This window comes from Rhopalosiphum padi, chromosome 3 (genome assembly GCF_020882245.1).
Source record: "Rhopalosiphum padi isolate XX-2018 chromosome 3, ASM2088224v1, whole genome shotgun sequence".
Taxonomy (NCBI): domain Eukaryota; kingdom Metazoa; phylum Arthropoda; class Insecta; order Hemiptera; family Aphididae; genus Rhopalosiphum; species Rhopalosiphum padi.
In genome coordinates this window covers 80,109,727-80,129,758 of record NC_083599.1, presented here as the reverse complement: position 1 = coordinate 80,129,758, position 20,032 = coordinate 80,109,727, and the positions used below count along the sequence as shown (strand labels likewise).

At 27.5% G+C, this 20,032-nt stretch overlaps 5 protein-coding genes across 5 annotated transcripts; 1 reads left to right on the top strand and 4 right to left on the bottom strand.

The window, feature by feature from the left end:
- Window positions 1–920: 920 nt before the first annotated feature.
- Window positions 921–2,703, bottom strand: LOC132926053 (uncharacterized; the record flags this gene model as incomplete). The annotated part of the gene is made up of 2 exons (XM_060990399.1): window positions 2,410–2,703; window positions 921–1,922 (listed from the first exon to the last, which is right to left on the bottom strand). Coding segments are annotated over exons 1-2 (1,296 nt in total), but the record flags the coding sequence as incomplete, so codon positions are not given.
- Window positions 2,704–5,514: 2,811 nt separating this feature from the next.
- On the bottom strand, window positions 5,515–5,997 carry LOC132926051 (zinc finger BED domain-containing protein 5-like). Its single transcript, XM_060990398.1, has one exon. The coding sequence runs from the start codon at window positions 5,995–5,997 to the stop codon at window positions 5,515–5,517; it is 483 nt and encodes a 160-aa protein (XP_060846381.1).
- Window positions 5,998–6,030: 33 nt separating this feature from the next.
- Window positions 6,031–6,705, bottom strand: LOC132926050 (protein FAM200A-like). Its single transcript, XM_060990397.1, has one exon. It carries the CDS (start codon window positions 6,703–6,705, stop codon window positions 6,031–6,033), a length of 675 nt encoding a protein of 224 aa, XP_060846380.1.
- Window positions 6,706–7,631: 926 nt separating this feature from the next.
- LOC132927230 (52 kDa repressor of the inhibitor of the protein kinase-like) lies at window positions 7,632–11,043 on the bottom strand. Its single transcript, XM_060991722.1, has 3 exons — window positions 9,578–11,043; window positions 8,468–9,511; window positions 7,632–8,389 (listed from the first exon to the last, which is right to left on the bottom strand). The coding sequence occupies exons 1-3, from the start codon at window positions 10,794–10,796 to the stop codon at window positions 8,211–8,213; spliced, it is 2,442 nt and encodes an 813-aa protein (XP_060847705.1). The 5' UTR covers window positions 10,797–11,043; the 3' UTR covers window positions 7,632–8,210.
- Window positions 11,044–13,188: 2,145 nt separating this feature from the next.
- On the top strand, window positions 13,189–16,969 carry LOC132926049 (uncharacterized). Its single transcript, XM_060990396.1, has 5 exons — window positions 13,189–13,319; window positions 13,564–13,814; window positions 15,982–16,113; window positions 16,185–16,447; window positions 16,586–16,969. Exons 1-5 carry the CDS (start codon window positions 13,189–13,191, stop codon window positions 16,967–16,969), a joined length of 1,161 nt encoding a protein of 386 aa, XP_060846379.1.
- Window positions 16,970–20,032: the final 3,063 nt, after the last annotated feature.

The following is a 20,032-nucleotide window of genomic DNA, read 5'->3' as shown; positions in this document are numbered from 1 at the left end:
AACCAATTTTATTTTTTTATTTGCATTTTTAAACAAAATTTTCTAGTAAAAAATTCATTATTTCATAATTTGTAACATTTTGTATTCTTTTAATATCTTGTTAGGTGTCACAAAGAGGAACAAATGTCTATTTGTGTACGGTATACAAAAAAATTTAAATTGTTTGAAAGGTTTTTAGGATTTTTAGATGTTTCCCAAAAACAAGATGCTGAGTCTCTTACATCAGCTATTTTAAACTTCCTTGAGCAATCAAATATTCCAAATATTCCAATTGTAGCCCAGTCCTATGATGGAGCAGCTGGATCCATGTCAATAGATAGTGGTCAATTGATAGCGTGACAATAGATAGTGGAAAATAGATCGCGCGACAATTGATAGTATACGACAATTGGTAGTGTACGACAATTGATATTGTCATGACTTTTAATGTTTTTTTAATTCTGATTTTCCAAAAATAAACTGTTATAAAATAATTAAAATAATAATAATAGGTTCTCACAAATAATTTATCACAATAATTAAAATAATAATATTAATAATAGGTTTTTAGAAATAAACTCTTTAACAAAGTGGTCAATAATTCCAAAAATGGTAACAACTAACAATACCTAATAAAAAAATTCGAATTAAATTTTGATTCTTCACAAATAAACTAACAACAAAGTTGTAAAATAATTAAAATAATAATAATAAGTTCTCACAAATAATTTATCACAATAATTAAAATAATAATATTAATAATAGGTTTTTAGAAATAAACTCTTTAACAAAGTGGTCAATAATTCAAAAAATAGTACCAATACCTAATAAAAAAATCAAACTTGCAATTGAAAATTATGCGCAACCCCTCGTAAATAATCATCTATACTTCTATTATTATAATCACTACATATATTTTTAAGTTTTTTTGCTCGATCATTGTATTTTTTTTTTGATGGTGGTTGATTTCCTGCAACTAATTGTTCAACTTTCAATCGATTGACACGTTCTTCTTTTTGTAGTGCAGTAATAAATTTCCATATAGATGGGTGAATTGATGAATTTAACATTGACGAAAAGCAGTTATGCCAGCCCTCCACTGAATTATTTGTTTGAGGCAAATCTGCTTCCACAAGAGAAAAACAGTTCCAAATTTGAATATTAAATTTTGGTTCTCTACGATGTCTGCGTTGTAATCGTCCAATCCAATTACTTTCAAAATAGTCAATAAGTGGTGTTAAAAGCTCCTCGTTGGTAGAAAAATAATTAGTCTCAATTAGAGTTTCAAATGATTCAATAACGTCTTCTTGAGGTACGAATGCCAAAGCTGGTAACATGCGAACATGCAGAGCGAATTCTGAGTCCTCTTTATATTTTTTTGATAAACCAATTTCTTGGATGTGTCGCCATACACACTGAGATAAGTGAAAAAAACAACCATTTATAATTACATTCGGAAATTCACATTTTATTGCATTCATTGCTGCTTTTTCATAATCCATCATGACACTATTTGGGTTAACATTTGGATTAATCGATTTAACTGCTCGAAAAAATCGTTTGTAAGTTTCCTCTTTTTTGTCAGGCAGTAAAGCATAAACCGAAGGAATTACGTTTGAATAATGTATTCCATGAATCGTATATAATTGGGAAAATATAGATGGAGCACTAGAAAAAGTTCCATCACAAAACCAATGTTCACTATTTTCCATTAGTTCAAAATTTTTGTTTGTTGCAAATATTAAAATACGTTTAGAATCACTGGACCCACTATCGTACTGAAGAAAAAGTTCCCCATCAGTTGTTAATTTAAATTTTTCCGGAATATTAAAATTAAAGTCGACTGGATTTGACGGAGCTGATAGCTCAGTTTGACGAACACGTTGTATCGTTCTTTTTAATGAGGCAACACTAGGCAGTTGACCAGCTACCGACATTTCTACCTAATATAAAATTATTATAAATTATATTACATTTAATACTTTTGTTATCGATATTATCGATAAGAAATATAAAATAACAATCACTGTACGTCTATAGTAAAATGGGGTTTAGTAAGTTCACACACAAAATATAGTAGGTAATGACTTGCATATGTAAGTTTCTATAAAATAAAAATATACTGATACGTAAGTTCCTACACGAACAAAAATACACTAACGTGTATAATTCCCTATGTAGCTCGCTGTGGATACAACGCGATTATCATCTATTTTATACTTATCTCTATCTCTATTACCTACGTAATTTCTTATATGTACAGTGAAAATGGAGAAACTCTTAGTTTATAATAATTATAAATTATATAATAAAATACACGGCTAAAGACTAACACTAACTAATTTAAAAGTTAGAATATTCTGAAAGAAGTTGACAACTTTTAATTAATTTACTACCTATGTAGTACGTATTAATAAAATAAATGGGTACCTGAGCTATTGTTCCAAGAACTGAGTGTGTCGATTCACATGTACTTCGGGCTTTTTTCTTCATTTCATTGACCTGTATTTTGGCTTCAATTTTAGAAATATCCGGAACGTGATTATGGTCTATGTACTTTATTATTTCATCATTATATACATGAACTCTTCCTCTACATTTTTGTTTATACTGTACACATCGCCAAATGCTTTTTTCTGGCTTATTGCATTCACGTTGGTACATGTATCCATCATCGACCAAAATGTTGGTGCCTCTTTCACTTTTAATATATTTTAAACTCATAATTAAGTAAATTAAAATTTAATAAAATTAATTAATTTAATATAACGAAAACGTTGTACACTATAAATTGTCGTACACTATCAATTGTCGTATACTATCAATTGTCGCGCGATCTATTGTCCACTATCTATTGTCGCGCTATCAATTGACCATTATCTATTGACGGTATACCGGAGCAGCTGTTATGTCTGGTAAAAGAGCAAGAGTGCAAACTAAACTAAAAGAATATTACCCAAGTGCCGTCTATGTTCATTGTATGGCTCATAGAATTAATTTAGTTGTCATAGACATGTGTAAAAGTATCAAGGTACCTAATATGATTTTATTGTACTTAAAATTTATTAAAATTATTTAAAAAATCTTACTATTCATTGGAAATGTTTAAATTAATTTCTATTATCATGTCATTTAAAAAAATATATAAACCTATATTTTAAAATTTAATTCACTTTTTAATGAAGCAAAACAATTTTTCAATTCTATTGAAGCATTGTATGTACATTTTTCTCGGCAATCAACTAATTTTAAATTGAAAGAAATGCAAAATAAACTCAATATTAAAGCCACCACATTAATGGCCATAAGTGATACACGTTGGGTATGTAGAATACAGAACTGTGATGCAGTTTATAACAATTTTGAAGTACTTATTGAAGTTTTAAATGATGAAGTAAATTTAAACAAAGACATGGATGTAGCTCAGGCTATAGGTTTGTAATTAATAATTTATAAGTAATAATATTTTTGATTTACTACTTGCATATGAAAATGTAATCCAAATTAAATTTTTCTAGGCTTATTAAGTTCTATTCAAAAAGCATAATTTATAATTTATTTAATTATACTCCAGGATGTACTTAAGATTATAAATATTCTGAGTAACCAGTTACAAAAAAAAACTTCCACATTAGGTGAAGCTAGTAATATTATTTTTGGTGTTATTCAAACATTTGAAAATTATAGAAGCTCTAATAAGTTTACTAAAATATGGTCTAAAATTACAAATTTTGCTGAAAAACATAATATACCAATTGAAACACCTTCTAGAGGTACCTACTTTTTTAATTATATTAATTATTATTTTTTAAATGTTATTAATTATGTTTAGTAAATTTGATGTTACATTAGTTTATTATTATGTATTTAATTTAAGGCTTTAATTCTAAGCGTAAAAGAAAAGAAAGCACATATTTAAGAGATTATTGTACCTCTACTACTACTGGGAATGAATACTTAGAATTTGATGAGTCTTCTTTAAATATATCGAATGAAGAAAACTGGAAAATAAATGCATATTATAGAATTCTGAATGCAATTATTACCAGCATAAAAACTAGATTTTCATCTGAAAGCTTACATTTAGCATCATCTGTTGACAGTTTTTTTAAATTACAATTCAAAGAAAGTTTACCATTCATACAAAATTATGAGGTACGTATTTAAAATTTTACAAAATTGAAAATTAAAATGTGTAATAATTCACATATCATTATTTTATTATAATATATGTACTAATTTTTTTAATTTTATATTTAGAATTGTTGGGTATTAATATTGAATCGTTAGAAGCTGAAATGACTGTAATTAAAAATAGTATTCGAAATTCTGATTTTACTCTTAATGATGTGTTACAAAAAATAGACCAGAACGTTTTTGCCAATTTATATAAACTCATGCAAGTTGCTTTAACTCTGCCCATCAGCTCTGCTTCTTGTGAACGTTCTTTCTCTGTTATGCGGAGAATAAAAACATAGATCAGATCTAGTATGAACCAGGATAGATTTACAGATATGACAATTTTACATATTGAAAGAGATATTTCAAATATTATCGAGTCAGAAAACATTTTAAATAACTTTGCTTTGAAGAATAGGCGTATAGATTTGTAATCTTCATAACTATTTTATTATATTTCATATTACATATAGACTATTGTGTATATTTTATTTACTGTTATTCTATAAAAATAAAGTTATGATTTAAGTTTAAAAATGTCAAAATAAAGAAGTTTACTGTATATGTATGTACAATTTTTGATGTGAATATTAGTATTATATTAGGTATAAATGGTATAATATATATTTTATAGTTTTATGTAATTCAGATAAAACAAAGAATTTTTATGCATTATTAATTATTCTAAATTGTAATCTTTTTTAGATAATTAATACAAATTAAGACTTATATTTGTATGGTGGCAATTTTGTTTTCATAGGTATCTTATTTTTCTATAAAAATTCTTTAGGACTTCAGCCCCCCCCCCCTAACATAAAGGGCTAGTTACGCCTATGATGTAGATGTTTATTTCTACGTCGTAATATTTTTATTGCGCGTCATGTTATTATAATATATTATGGGTAATTGCTATCCTAGTACTTAGGCCTACGTCGTAATATCCTTTATTGTGTACAATAATCAGTGGTTCCCAACCTTTTATGAGCGTGACCCAAAGGTTTAAAATTTAACTTTTCGCGACCACAAAAAAAAATCATGATTGCAAATATACATTTTATTTGTTAACTTAAAAATTGTAAATATATACTATACATATCTAATATTAAATTAATATTTTATTATTATTAATAATTTATTATATTATATTAATTATTTTGTTATTAAATAAATTTAAAAAATTAAAAAATTATAAATAAAAAAATTATTTGTATCAAATTTAACATGAATTTAATTAATACTTAATTTAATGACTTCCTTGATGCTGAACGTAATTAACAAGTTCTTCAATATTTGGATGTATATTCATCGAAAGTGCATATCGCATATCATGTTGAGCGTCAAGACGATTTCTATACCTTATTTAATAACAACTAGAGCAGAAAATCCGGCTTCACATAGGTACGTGGTTGGGAAAGGTAGAAATTCTTTTTCAGATTCTCTTGTTAAAATAGGTTTATCTTTTAGCTGTGCCCAAAATTGAGTTAGGCACTTTTGAGAAAAATTTTCTTTTAAAACTTGATTAGCCTGAAGATCAATAAGTTCTTCTTGGAACCCGCAAATATCTTCGCCAACTTCGTGAACGGAAACTTCAAATGGATTTCTCACCCGACTATATTTACTGAGCTCAACATTTTCTGGTATACATCGATTGAGTTCTAACTGTAATTTGTCCAAGTATTCTTGAAGCAGTAATTTTAAGTCATCTAATGTAACTTTTGTTGAATCTTCAAGAACTTCACTTAAAAGAGGAAATGTGGCAATTTTTCCTTGTGACAGTTTTTCGCGCCAAAGTGCGAGCTTTTGTTTAAATGAAGATATTTTTTCTCCAATATCAACCATAGTCCTATTTTTTCCTTGCATCTCAATATTCAATTAATTTAACCATCCAAAAATATCACTTAAAAAAGCCAATTTAGCAACCCACGACTCGTCATTGAAATTATCAACAAATGCGTGGTTTTTTTCCGTTAGAAAAATGTGTATTTCTAAACGCAAATACATAACACGGGAAAGAATTTTTCCACGAGAAAGCCAACGAACATCCGAATGATAAAGTAAATTTACATACTGTAATCCCATCTCATCACACATGGCATGGAATATTCTTGAGTTTAATGCTCTTGCTTTTATGAAATTGACTATTTGAATTACATCTTGTAGCACTGAATAAAGTTCTGGCTGAATTTTTTTGGTAGCCAAATTTTCTCTGTGTAAAAAACAATGAATAATTAAAACATTAAGATTAACTTCCTTCACTCGTTTACAAAATCCTATTCGATTTCCAAGCATTGCCGGTGCACCGTCAGAACAGATTCCAACGTAATTACTCCAAACTAGATTATTTTTCCGAAAAAAATCATCAACTTTTTTAAAAATATCTAAGCCAGTTGCCGTTGTTAGAAAAGGCTCACAAAATAAAAATTCTTCACAAAAATTTTCAATCAATTGTGCGTTATTTTGAATATCAATTGACTCATCAATTTGTATTGAAAATTTATTTGCTGCAATCACTTGAAATATAAACTGTTTTAAAATATTTTCAGACATAAGGTCTATCCTTCGTTTAACAGTGTTATCCGAAAGCGGGATTAGTTCTAATTTGTTAGCAGTGTCATCTCAGCAGACAGTTCTAACCATAGAAATAGCTGCTGGTTTAATGAGTTCTTTTCCAATGTTATATGCCTTTTTTGAGCGTGCGATTTTCCAAGCAACGTCAAATGATGCTTTTGTAGTTTTTTGTAATGAAACTGTAAGTGTATTAGACGGACAATCAAGACGCATACGTTTTATTTTAGTTTGATGTTCTTTCCAAAATTGTAATGGTTTGTTTATCATTGCGGGATGTACAGTGTTAAGATGCCGCTTGAGTTTATTTTCTTTCATCGACTCATTTGATAAAATTTGCATGCAGAACACACATTGAGGACGCACTAATCCCGATCGATCTTTTATTTCTGTAAAACCAAACTTCAAAAAAACTTCTTTATACGGTAAAGCTTAGCCATTACAAAAAGTTAAATCACTTGAAAATTAATAAACACACACAATACGTAGAAAGAATAACGAGCGGGTATGACGAAAACGAAAAGACTGATCGATAAACAAAGATACTAGAAATAAAATAACACATCAACATAAAATTATAGATATACTACAATATATACATACTACGTATCTACAGGGGCGTATTCAGCTCTTCTTCCAGGGGGGGGCGAAATTTGAATTCAAATCATAGATTCTTATAAAAAAATTTGTACATAAACGACAGTGTACAGATTATGATTAAATTGGCGGATCAAAATTGTTCGATCGTTTCGCTTGCTTAAACTTCAATAATTGATTTCTACCCACTTTCATAACCCATAACATTAATTATTGTAAACAACATCAACAGTATACCAAAATACCAAATAAAATAACTTGACATAGGACATAGGTACATATAAATATAAAAGCATATTATAATAACCACATAATATAATAATAGTTTTATTAAATATATAATAATTAATAATAAAATAATATTAAATAACAAAATCCAATTTCCTTTTTGTCTTTGAAAATCGTTCAATAACTTTTGATATGTCAATATCAATATTTCTATGTATGTTCATTAAAGCCAAACCTGTCAACCTTTTCTGGGACATTTGGCTTCTCAGCCATGTTTTTAACCTGGTGCAACATATTTCAGAAAGCATTAAGCAATAAGCAAACAGCCAAAAGCCAAAGGAGTTATGATTAATGCAAAGCAAAAAAGGACAAATTTATAAAAATAATCACAGAATTAAATAAATAAATCAATTAAATATCTAAATCAGACTATTTAAGTAAAGTAATACTAAATAGCGGAAATTAAATAAATATGATAGCATTTTTAACTATAGTTAAGTTATGTCATAAATAATAACTAGTAGTAAAAAAAATCTAAACTGATTTTGCTCATACTATATGTATATATTTTGTACTCTTTAGAGTGCATAAATGCATGTATATTTAGTATATTTTAAACCACATAAGTTCTAAGCCCTACTTTTTACCAAAATTATTTTCTTCTAACTTAAAGAAAAGCAAAATATACATGCATACCTCCTTAAAGTAGAGAAGCTGCGTTCTGCTGATGCGATACTTACTGGTAATGTTGCTAATACTACTAAAACCTGTCTAATTGTAGGAAACATGACTGGATGACATTCATCAATAGATTCTAATACATCTTCTGGTATTTTAAGACCTTAAAATAATTTTAAATAAAAAATATGTGATTTTTACCAATCAATATGCAAATTGTATTTAATAAATTAGTATTTACCTTCATTTTTCCTGGAAATCCAATTTGATTTCCATAAATCAACTTCTCCTTTTAAAATGTTAATGTTTATATCCAAAAATATAAAATGTCCAATTACTGTATCAATCATTTTTTTGACATCGAGTGAAGACTTGTTGATTATGTTAGCTGGAATAAATTCAATCAACTGAAAAATAGCTGTTGTTTTTTTATTTAGGAATCTTGATCTCAAGTCTTCTAAAATATTGTCAATTAGGGGAATGTACACAACTCTCCGGTAATATTCCTCTGGTGTATTTGCAGGAGTATTGGCCCTTTTATTTTGAATTTTTGTTAATCTTGGTAACTTGACTTCAATGTCTAAGTCAATCATTTTAGTTTTAGCTTCAAGAAATATTTCACTAAAATATTCTTCAGCATTTAATCTTTTATCTTCTAAATTTTGTACTATACTGGTAATACAGCTGGAAGCAGCACTTACATCTAAATTAACTCCTTGTAACATTTTACTGGCTGGTAGTGTAATACTGAGGATATTTGATAATATATACAATGTTATAATAAATTCACAATTGCACAAACTCAGGAGTAATGAGTTAGCTTTAGATGATGATACTTGATCTGTGAATTGAGATATATGTGTTAGACTTTCTATAATTTCTGACATGTTGGTTTCAAAGTCTATTATACTAGTGTGACGTTCTACCCAACGTGTAACACACAAACTGGTTAATGATGTCTTAGAACTTTTGGAACTTTTAAGGTAATTTTTCAAGATGAAATTCCTTTTGGAAGATAAATGAAAAAATGAAATGGTTTCTTGGAGAATTCCCATAGTATTTCTAACGATTTGGACTTTCGAAGATTTAGAAATTGATAAGTTTAGAGCATGATTAGTGCAAGGGCTGTATATAGCATTTGGACAGCTTTTCTGGACTTCTTGCACAGCTCCTCTTAACACTGATGTCATTACAGAACAACCATCCGTGCCAATTCCTATACAGTTTTTAAGGTTAAGTGACATTTCTTTTAACTCTGATACTACTATATTTCCAAGTACATTTCCTGAAAAAATCAAGGTAAATTAAATTTTTAATTAAAATAATACAATTAAATAAATAATGTATTCACCTGTTAGCTTCGGTTCTTTAGATAAATGGTCATCAATCAATGTATCTGACAAATCATTATTTGGAATGGCAGTCTGGTTTCTATTAAATGTATCATGGCAATTGATAAAACCAACGAAACGTTCATAAATGTTATTTTTCTTATCAATGTACCTTAAAGTTAAACTCATTTGTGATATATGAGACACATCGGTCGTTTCATCAAAGATAATACTGTAAAATTGATTTGTATTTACTTCATCTAATATAAACGACAGTATTTCTTCCTTACAACATTTAATCAGATCTTCTTGGATGATTGGAGAAATATAACTAGCTTTTGAATTAAAATTAAGCAAGTCATTTTTCAATTTTGTATCACCAGACATAACACGGTATTTCAAAAGTTCGCGAAAATTACCTTCATTCTTCACAATAGAATAAGTTGGATCAGTTAAATTTTTAGAGTCTTCATTATCATGAAATATTATTTGTCCTGAGTCACGGTGCCCTCTGAAAGGTATATTTTGGCGTCCCAAAAAAATTATAGTTTCTATTATAGGTTTTAACCGGTTTCTGTTTTCTTGAACTTGTCTTAAACGTTCACTGTTTAGAATATTATTAACCTGCTTATTAGGTGAGTTGTAAGTTTTTAAAAAGTCACTTGATTTTAAAATTGCATCCTGATGGTAATGATTTTGATTATGTTTTTCTAAATATCCATCCTTACCAAGTAATTTTGAATATTGGTTGAGTGGTAATGTTACAAGTTTTTTCAATTCTTCAGTATTTTGTTTTCCACCTTTATTGTGAGTTAAAAAAAGTGTACAATATTTGCAGAAACAGCCAGATTTTGATACAGAATATATTAGCCACGGATATTGGTCAAAATGATTATTTCTTAAAAAACGTTTTTCCTCTTTTCCTTTTTTTTTGTGAATGGAGAATGGATACTCAAAGTTTTTCAGTGGTTTCCAAGGGTTTTCCAACAGTCTACATTTTGTGTGGTCGTCAAGTTTTTTACCAATAAAATTACCAATATCATTATCGAAAACTAAATCTGATGTTATATTATTTTGTTTATTATCATCACAAATTACATTGAGTTGTGGTATTGCTCGTGGTATTGCTGTTTGGGAAACATTTACTGGCTCATTTGAATCACTTACCTCTGTTGACGATATTTTTTTGTTTGGAAAATAATTTAAGAGAGAAGGCTGTTTACGCTTCATAGAATCCATAGTAATAAACTAACCTGCTACAGTGTGGTACTGTCGTCTGTCGTACGTGAACTAAAATAAATTTGATTATAGTATTAAAAAAAAAAAAAATAACATAATCTTGTAAGTTGTAGACGATCACAATTATAATAGCTCCACACTGCCACAGATACAACAACAATAATAATTATTGTATATATCTGTGATTACAGCCAATATATCTATAATCTTTTGACTCTTATCAGTCTTATCTACAGCCATAATTGGTTATAGATGTTTTATTAATTGATAACAGGTTTTTGATAACTATTATCCATTTCCAAAAAAAAAAAAAAAAATATGAAAAAAAAAAATATGCACTGTATTTTTAATTTTTGTAATATAATATTATAATAAAATATGTAAGCACCTATACATGAAACACATTCAACAATGTCCAGGGGGGGGGCGATCGCCCCTATCGCCCCCCCCTTGTATACGCCCCTGCGTATCTATACAATAAAAACGATAAGGACGCATCGCCACGCGCCGTAGTAATAGGGAAATAATATTATGAACAAAAATAGAAATTATAAATTTTTTCTACGCTATGTGGGTACAACCGTACACAGTATGCTCCATATCATTTATATCATTTATTTTTTATATTTAAAATTATGTTCTCCATTCATCATTTTATTATCAGAATATTTCGGAAATTTTTTTGCTTGAAAATGAAACTAAAAAAATATAATATATAAAATTTGCATTGTAGGTAATACTTTCGCGACCCACCGTAAAATCCTCCGCGACCCGAGGTTGGGAACATCAGAGCACGTAGCACCTTTCCACGAAAAAAAAAGGTTTATGTCCTCAAGACAGAAATCTTTCAAAGTCAAGTACAAAAATAGTTAAGTTTACAAAATACAATACAAGTTATTAAAACTTGTTTACAATAATTTCAATACATTTTACAATCATTTGTATGTTTTTACAGTAACATTTGAACATTTTCATAATAATTTAAGTTAACAACATATATTTATTGATTACAAATAGTTTGCTTAATATATATTTGTTAGTGGTTACATTTTTTTTCCTTTTTATTTCTTAATACAATAAAATAAGTGGTTAGTGGATAATATAATAATATAATGATATATATTTAATGTGGTTACATAATAAAATTTACATAATATAAATAGTTAGTGTCTACCCACATAAAAATTTAAAAATATTATTATTTTCAAAATATTTGATTACCATATATTTGAAATGAAATGTAACTAAAACATTTTAAAAATGTTTTGTACCAAATACGTACCATATACCTACTAAAATATTTTAAATTTTTATAAAACATTTTGATACGTATAAAAATTAAAACCAAAATATTTTTAAAGCATTGTGTATCAACGTAAATAAATATTATATAATATGAGTAATATTATATTATATATTATAATATACTCGTAATTATATCTTTACTAAAATTATATTTCCATATAGCATATTGTAATAATTTTATTAAACAACAAAAATCCAAAATTTATACCTTATTATGTATAGTTATTTATGATCAAGTCATATTTTATATGCTTCTCGCATAAAGTAAATAATGATATTGATATTTAGACACCTATATAATTTATTAAAAACAAAAATAAATTGATTAGAATCGACAGATGTCAGAATATGCCAACGGGTATAATATAAAAGTAGTGACGAGGTACATTATTAGCTGGTACAATAAATTATATTATAATATTAATATTGTAAAATTCATATTTAAACGTTACTGATTAATCCAAAACTAACTTTGTAATACAAAAAATTAGTAGCAAACTAGCAAGTATATTTAAAAATAATCAAAACTTTAAATTTTACACCAAAATGTACTATATATAATTCTATAGTAATACTACGCATTAATAAGTATATAATAATATATTTGTAAAATAAAATTAATACCCAGCGTGATTACTTATGAATTATCAATATAATAAATAAATTCTATTTTTTCTGTCTTCTGATTAGGTTTAAAATGTAATCTTTTTCAATTCAAAAAACTGCAGTAGCTTACAAAACACCAACTATGAAGCCATGGATTCATGGATTCAACAAATAAAAGTTCTTATAAAACTGGAAGGCGTTCAAAATCCCGACAATGATAATCTCGAATGTCAAAAACCCGAAACCAAAATCCCGATAGTTCAAAATACTGATCATTTGAAATATCGACAAAATAAAATTATTTTATCTTATTTTATAAAAGTTTAATTTAGTACCTATATTATCTAAAACGCTCAATTATTTGTCCCGAGTCTCAGTGAACGATTGAACATTTCCAATGAACAAACGTATTTTTGCGTGTTAATTGTATAGTACCTTTGTTATAAATATAAGTTAGGAGTTTTTTTATTATGAGTGAAATATGTCAAATTATCCCATCTCAAAAAGGAAATGCCAAAATATGTGTCAAGGGATATTTAATGACAAGAAACGAGAAACAAGAGGACATATATTATTGGTGCTGCGAAAAAAGAAAATTAATGGCCTGCACATGTAAGTTATTTCATTAACCGGAAAGACAAATTAATTGTTTATAGATTTTATAAATTTATGAATTTATAACGATATTAGTTAATTTGTTGTAATTTAAAAATATTATTCATGGGTATTTGACATTATATACGTTATGGACGTTTAATCAAATGAAACCTCTCACACACATCCAATAGACTCATTTTTTCATGGATTTAGAGTGGGCACAATTGCAAAATAAACAAATTACATCATCAACACATAGGTCAACATCGGGCTTGACCTCTAATTCAATGAATGCTAATTCATCAGTGCTAGGAGCTCAAAACAGCCTACCCTATTGCAACAGTCACATGATGACATCATCTCCTACTTCTGAACTAGTCCCATCAACACCACAATGTACTCAAAATGTAAACATCCAAAACCAAGCACCGGAATATTTAACATCGTACTTAGGCTCTAATCTATACAAAAACGCAGTGCCTGGAACTCAATGTTGTCCACCATATTATGGTAACAGACTAATAAAGCCGAAGACACCACTACAGTACTCATCAGCACTACACATCCAGACAACAATTACTGAAACGACCACATCATCACCTCCATCTGCTCAACATTTTTATGAAAACTTCAATGGATAAATAAAATAAAATATATGATTAACATTTTTTTTTTTAATATTATAAGTATCAATAATTTAATAAAAATTAAAAAAGCATTACGTAAATGTTTATCAGCAGGTAACCTGGAAATGTAATTATGATTTATAAAATAATACCTATTACCAGCTATGTATTAATTCTACAATACAACAATAGTCATAAATTTATAACTTACGTGTGCAGTGTTAAGCCAGAAATTTTGGATGGTGTTGATTGACAATAAAAACAACTCACTCTGCCCATATTGATGAACAAAAATGTCGGTGTCAAATTATTAGCAAATTTAATAAAAAGCCTTAGAACATATACTATGATCTAAGTAAAAAGTCAACAATTTGGTTTTTATTTAATTTCAACGTTATCATTACTTATCAGTATAACAGTATCATTTGTATAGATTTCTGGGCATGCGCATTTCTGTCGTGTACCGTGAAATTTTGAAGGTGGTGGGGATGATGTTGGACACAATTCAGTAAACGCATAGCTACATCCATAGTATATGATCTAAGAACCACATGGTATCTCATCATTTATCACTATTATTTTTAGGTTATAAATTATAATCACAGACTTATAATATCTTATATCATCGATGAAATAATTTGATACTATAAACACTATTATCGCGGTCTTGGAGCATAGAGTAATATAGAGGAGCCGTTCGATTTTCGTATTGAGGCAAAAGAGGTCTACTTGCAGTGTTACCAGATGACGATGAACAAAACTATTGTTTAATTTTATCTTATACAAAATAACATTAACCTAAGTACTAATTGTATATTATTATAATAAATGCGATTTTGCATAATAATTAATGTAGGTACCATAAATATTAATTATTATAATAGGATTTTAGTTGTGACGGGGATGATGTTAGCAAAAACTATATTAGAGTAGTAGTAGGTATAATAAAACAGAATAAAAAATACTATTATTTGAAATAAGCTTTATTTTTAAGTCATTATCATGAAAAATACATAATTTATAATAATAAAAAATATATAAAATAAATATTATAGTCAATGTATAATAATAAGTATAATAATATTCATAAAAAATTACCATTTTTTTGTAGCAGCTTTTCCACCAATGTTATTGTTAATCTTAAAAATATATATATATATATATTAACATAAACATTATATTGAATTATTATTAAATTTAATTTGAAAACCTGCAGAAAGCATAAGCATTATAAATAATAAAAATAATAGTTGTATTCATTGTCCTTTAAAAAGAGTTAATTTATTATACCATATGCGCATTGAAAGTGTTTCGTTACAGGATTTTAATGTAAGCAATCGTTTAATTAAAAGAGTTAGATGATCAGATAATGGGGTGTTACTTTCCTGACTAAGAGTTTTCAAAAAACTAAATATTACAGAGTTATTTAAAAAGTGTTTTAAAACTTGAGTTTGGATTAGTAATTTATTTATGGTTTTAGTTTGATAACTGTAAGATTTTAATAATTTTTCAGTTTGGAAACAAACTAAAATAACGCTTTGACTTGGATAACTAAGACCATTACGATTTCTTCCTTTGTTTTTTAATGTAATTAAAGAATTTAAAAATTAATTTTTATCTTCAGCATACAATGATTTTAGGCATATTTCACAGTTAAGGACTGAAGCTAATTTAAAAACAACAAAACCAGCAATATATATAATTATTTCATTTGAAAAATGACTAAAGTTATATGTATAAGTGTTAGCTAAATAATCATGATCATTTATAAAAGACTGAACATCAACCTGGTTTTTTTCTTGAATAACCAAATTCATAGAAATATTAGAAACATTATTATTGATTATTTTAATTGGATCAGAACTTGAGTAGTGCAATCATAGGCGTATCTAGGGGGGGGGGCAAGGGGGGGGGGCTTAGCCCCCCCAGTGCGAATATTAGCCCCCCAGAATTATTTGTATTATTTTTGATTATTTCGTCGTAAATGATCACTCTTGTAATTATTTATCGGCGATAATACTTAACATAATATTTTGTGAGTTTATTGTTAGCCAGTTTAATAAATGCAGTCATAAAAACTTTTGAAGATAGTCGAAATCAGAGTAAAATATATATGACAATTTGGGAAACTATAGTAACATTTGCTCAACAACATAATATAGAATTAGAAGTCCCCAATAAAAGTAATAAATAGTTTAATTTTAGTAAGGTTATTAATTGATTATAACATATATCATATTTTCATTATTAATAGTATCTAAACGGAAAAGAACAGAGCCTGAATTTCTGAAAAATTTTGTTGTAACTACAACAACTGCAGCTGAACACGAGGACTCTAATAATGAAACTAATTTAATTGATTACTGGAAAGTACATGCTTACTATCCAATAATAGACGAGGTTGTAAATAATCTGAAGACAAGATTTTCTGCGGAGAGTTTGAATTTGGCAATTTCTATTGATCACTTTTTCAATCTGGACTATGAAAAAAGTTCATTTTTTATTCAACAATATAAGGTATGTTAAATGTTAATAAATAAATCAACTTAAGTGAAAACTTATAAAACTAATGTAACCCATAACTGAAGCATGAAAGTACTAACTAACTGTCTTATTACTTAAAGTTGTATTAATAATGTGTTCTAATTAATATAGGATTTACTGAAAGTTGATTTGAATTCACTTCAAGCTGAAATGATGGTTGCCAAAAACTGTATTCAAAACTATAATAATAAACCTGAACCGGGACCTGAACAAAAAAATCAAATAAATTTATTCAAAAAAAATATAACTATTTCAACTTTTCCTAATGTATATAAACTTTTAAATTTAGCTCTGACCTTACCAATTTCTTCAGCATCATGTGAGAGGTCATTTTCGACAATGAGACGTATCAACACATATATACGGTCAACTATGACTCTAGACCGTTTTTCCTCACTGGCAATACTAAATATTGAAAGAGATATTTCAAATAATATTGATTCTAATGATATATTAAATATCTATTCAAAAACTAATAGACGCTTGGAATTATAGTTGAAAACAAATAAATGTCTTATTTTCATTTAGTTTAGTGTTTTTTTTTTCTTATGAAGTATTATTATTTTTGCAGCCCCCCCGATATATTTGATCACCCTACGCCTATGAGTGCAATATATATCTTTATGTTCTAAAGGTATGCAGTTTCCTGTGTTAAAACTTTCAATATCATTTACTTTAATGACCAATTTACGATACGCGGACATAAATTGTTTGGATGTTGGATTATTATTTTATCCACCTTGAGCTCTTATACATCCAAAAAATAGCTCTAAATGGTCTTGACTTAATTTATGCATTTTTAAATAATCAATTTTAGAAGAATCTATTAAAGTGTAGTATAATTTCAACATTGAGTTTAAACATTATAAATCCAATGAATCCAGTTTTTCTCTTTGACTTTAAGATGGGTACATAATTAACATTATTAATATTTTTTTTAACTCTCAACCCTTTAATATATATTTTAAATTCATCAATAAAATTTGAAATATCCTCAAAATTTTATCTACACAAGGCTCTCTTACTACCAATACAATTAATTGACCAAGAGTTTAAAATATCAAAAGCTTTATTAAATATTTCAATAAACTGCATAGTTCCATCACAATAAGAAAATTCTTTTAACTCAAGGTTATTTTTACAAAGTTTTAATGCATCGGCTACGGACTGACTTAACAGTGTTGTAATTGTGTTGTGTTGCAAGTTTAACCTTCATTTTTTGGTTATAATAAAATATATGTTGTTTTCTCAATTTGTTCCCTAAGTGACAGCATTCTTTTTCTTGTAATATAAATAACTTTTGGATAAAATTAAAATCTATTATTTTGTTATTATGGTCTAAAAACTTTTTTTGCTCACCTAATGCATTTCTAACTAGTTTTACCATGTGCGCCGGGTCAAATAAAACAACAATTTCATGGTCAATGTGATTCATTTAATTAAATAAAAAGCTAGTACTTAAACTATCTGCATTAAAATTACAACCAACAAGCTGAGACATGGTAACATTGGTGGAGCAACCATCAAAAATTAAGCTTACAACATTTAGGTTTTTAATATTTAATAATAGATTTAAAGCATGCTTAACTAATTCAGCTTTTTGTGAACTATTTAAGCTATTCACAAGGAAGTAGCCTATTGGAAGTTTCCAGTTTTCATTTACCGATACTACCATAATTTATTAAAACATTCCTTTGCAGCAGCCAAGCTATCATTATTTATGCCATTTCCAAGATCAATGTGCCCATAGTAATTAGTGCCGTCATAATCAATATGTTGTCGAATCGCCATTTCGTCCAGCATAAGCGCACATATTATGGGATTAATTGAATTTTGAGCTTTAAGCGATAGCATTTTTAATGACTCTTCTGTGAAGCCAGGATTGGAATTAACAGAAGAAAACCATTTGCTAAGCCTTCTTGGGTGAGGTAAAACTGTATTAAATTGCTTTCTCACATAATTATAATCTTTGCAAGAAAAAAAGTGAAGAGATGAAGCAAACTGTCTGATTTCTGGAGAATAATTTTTTAGTACTTTCTGTCCTACATTTTTTTTGCCCAATTGCTAATTAAATGTGTATGCTTACCAAAGGAATCAAGTAAAACATTACTGGTTTCATCATTAATCAAATTTTCCTTTTGTAGTTTGGATATGATGGATTTTAATGAAACAATTTTTTTCTTTTGGCGACTAATGGTTTGTTTTAATAACTTCAACTTTTTGTTTTTTATTTTTATTTCACTAGTCAGATTATGAATTCCACGTTTTAAAAATTGACGTTTGGGTGTATCTGTATTTTCTGGTTGACTTGCAGCAATATTACGAGGAATAATTTTTCTAGAAAAAAAAAATGAATGCAATTTATTAGTCTAAACTATAATATTTTATATCACCAGTTAACAAGGCCTTTGAATTTCAAATGTTGTCGAAGATTCCAACAGGGAAGATTCGCTTAATACAGACACTGGCTCAGAAATATTGTCTACAGTAACATAACTGACATTTGAGTCAGGCATAGAAACAATTTCATCTAATGTAGACACTCCATCACAATAAACATTATTTGTTACTACCTAGAAAAAAATTTAAATTATAATAATTTATTTTTATTAATTCCATACATAGTTATTTAATACTTTGATTTCTGGTTTAGATTTTTAGAAACGGTAGGTAATATTGTAGACGAAGTTAAAGGTCTATACATTTCTGGATATATATTTTTCGCCTATGATAAAAATCATTTTGTAAAAATAGCTAAAAAAAATAACATATCATAATTATAACCTACACTAAAAACACGAGATATAATAATAGTCGGAACTGCATTTCGAGTAAATTGTCTTGTTTCTTTATATTGAAGAAAACATTTTGAATCAAAATGAGCTGAACAAATTAAACTATTTTTACTGAATTTATTAATGTTTACATTATTTTCAATAAAAAATTCATTCCATTTATTTTGGATACTTTCATCATAACCTGGTACAAAAAAACAATCAAAGAATAAATAAGTAGAAAAATAGTTTATTATGAAAAGTTATTATTCTTCTGATTACATAATATTGTAACAATATATTACAAAATAAACAAATGTACAATATAAAACTATTATATTTTGTTACCTGTGAAACATAATATTATTTTCTTTCGATTTATTATTACGCATTCTTCCACAAACAACGCAACTCGGCATGATGAATATACAAAATTTTAAGTTAAAACTTACCAAAAAAAAAATACAAAAGTACAAAACGTATTCAATCAAACTTTGAAAAAAACTTTTAAACTTTTTAACTTTGTAACGTTTATTGTTTACAATTTAAAGTTTATCACTATTAATTTGTATTATCTAGTAGAAATGTGGTTGTAAAGTGACACACAAATGACCTAACATTTGTCTTCACAATAGTTGTATCGCCGAGATACGATACGGCCTCTCTATATTACTCCATGTCTTGGAGTTTGGACTATTCATTTATTCTCAGATTAAGAAATGCAATTAGGACATCATAAATAAAAATAATTCGTAATTGGTCATAATGTCAAACGATAATACGG

What these genes read in the sequence shown, in the direction of transcription:
- LOC132926051 (XM_060990398.1), bottom strand. Translation starts at nt 5,997, where the DNA reads ATGGTTGATATTGGAGAAAAAATATCTTCATTTAAACAAAAGCTCGCA.
- LOC132926050 (XM_060990397.1), bottom strand. Translation starts at nt 6,705, where the DNA reads ATGTCTGAAAATATTTTAAAACAGTTTATATTTCAAGTGATTGCAGCA.
- LOC132927230 (XM_060991722.1), bottom strand. Translation starts at nt 10,796, where the DNA reads ATGGATTCTATGAAGCGTAAACAGCCTTCTCTCTTAAATTATTTTCCA. An exon ending in TAAAGAACCGAAGCTAACAG is followed by an intron (nt 9,512 to 9,577) that starts GTGAATACATTA and finishes TGATTTTTTCAG; the next exon opens with GAAATGTACTTGGAAATATA. An exon ending in GATTTCCAGGAAAAATGAAG is followed by an intron (nt 8,390 to 8,467) that starts GTAAATACTAAT and finishes AATTATTTTAAG; the next exon opens with GTCTTAAAATACCAGAAGAT.
- LOC132926049 (XM_060990396.1), top strand. Translation starts at nt 13,189, where the DNA reads ATGTCAAATTATCCCATCTCAAAAAGGAAATGCCAAAATATGTGTCAA. An exon ending in ATTAGAAGTCCCCAATAAAA is followed by an intron (nt 16,114 to 16,184) that starts GTAATAAATAGT and finishes CATTATTAATAG; the next exon opens with TATCTAAACGGAAAAGAACA. An exon ending in TTTTTATTCAACAATATAAG is followed by an intron (nt 16,448 to 16,585) that starts GTATGTTAAATG and finishes TAATTAATATAG; the next exon opens with GATTTACTGAAAGTTGATTT.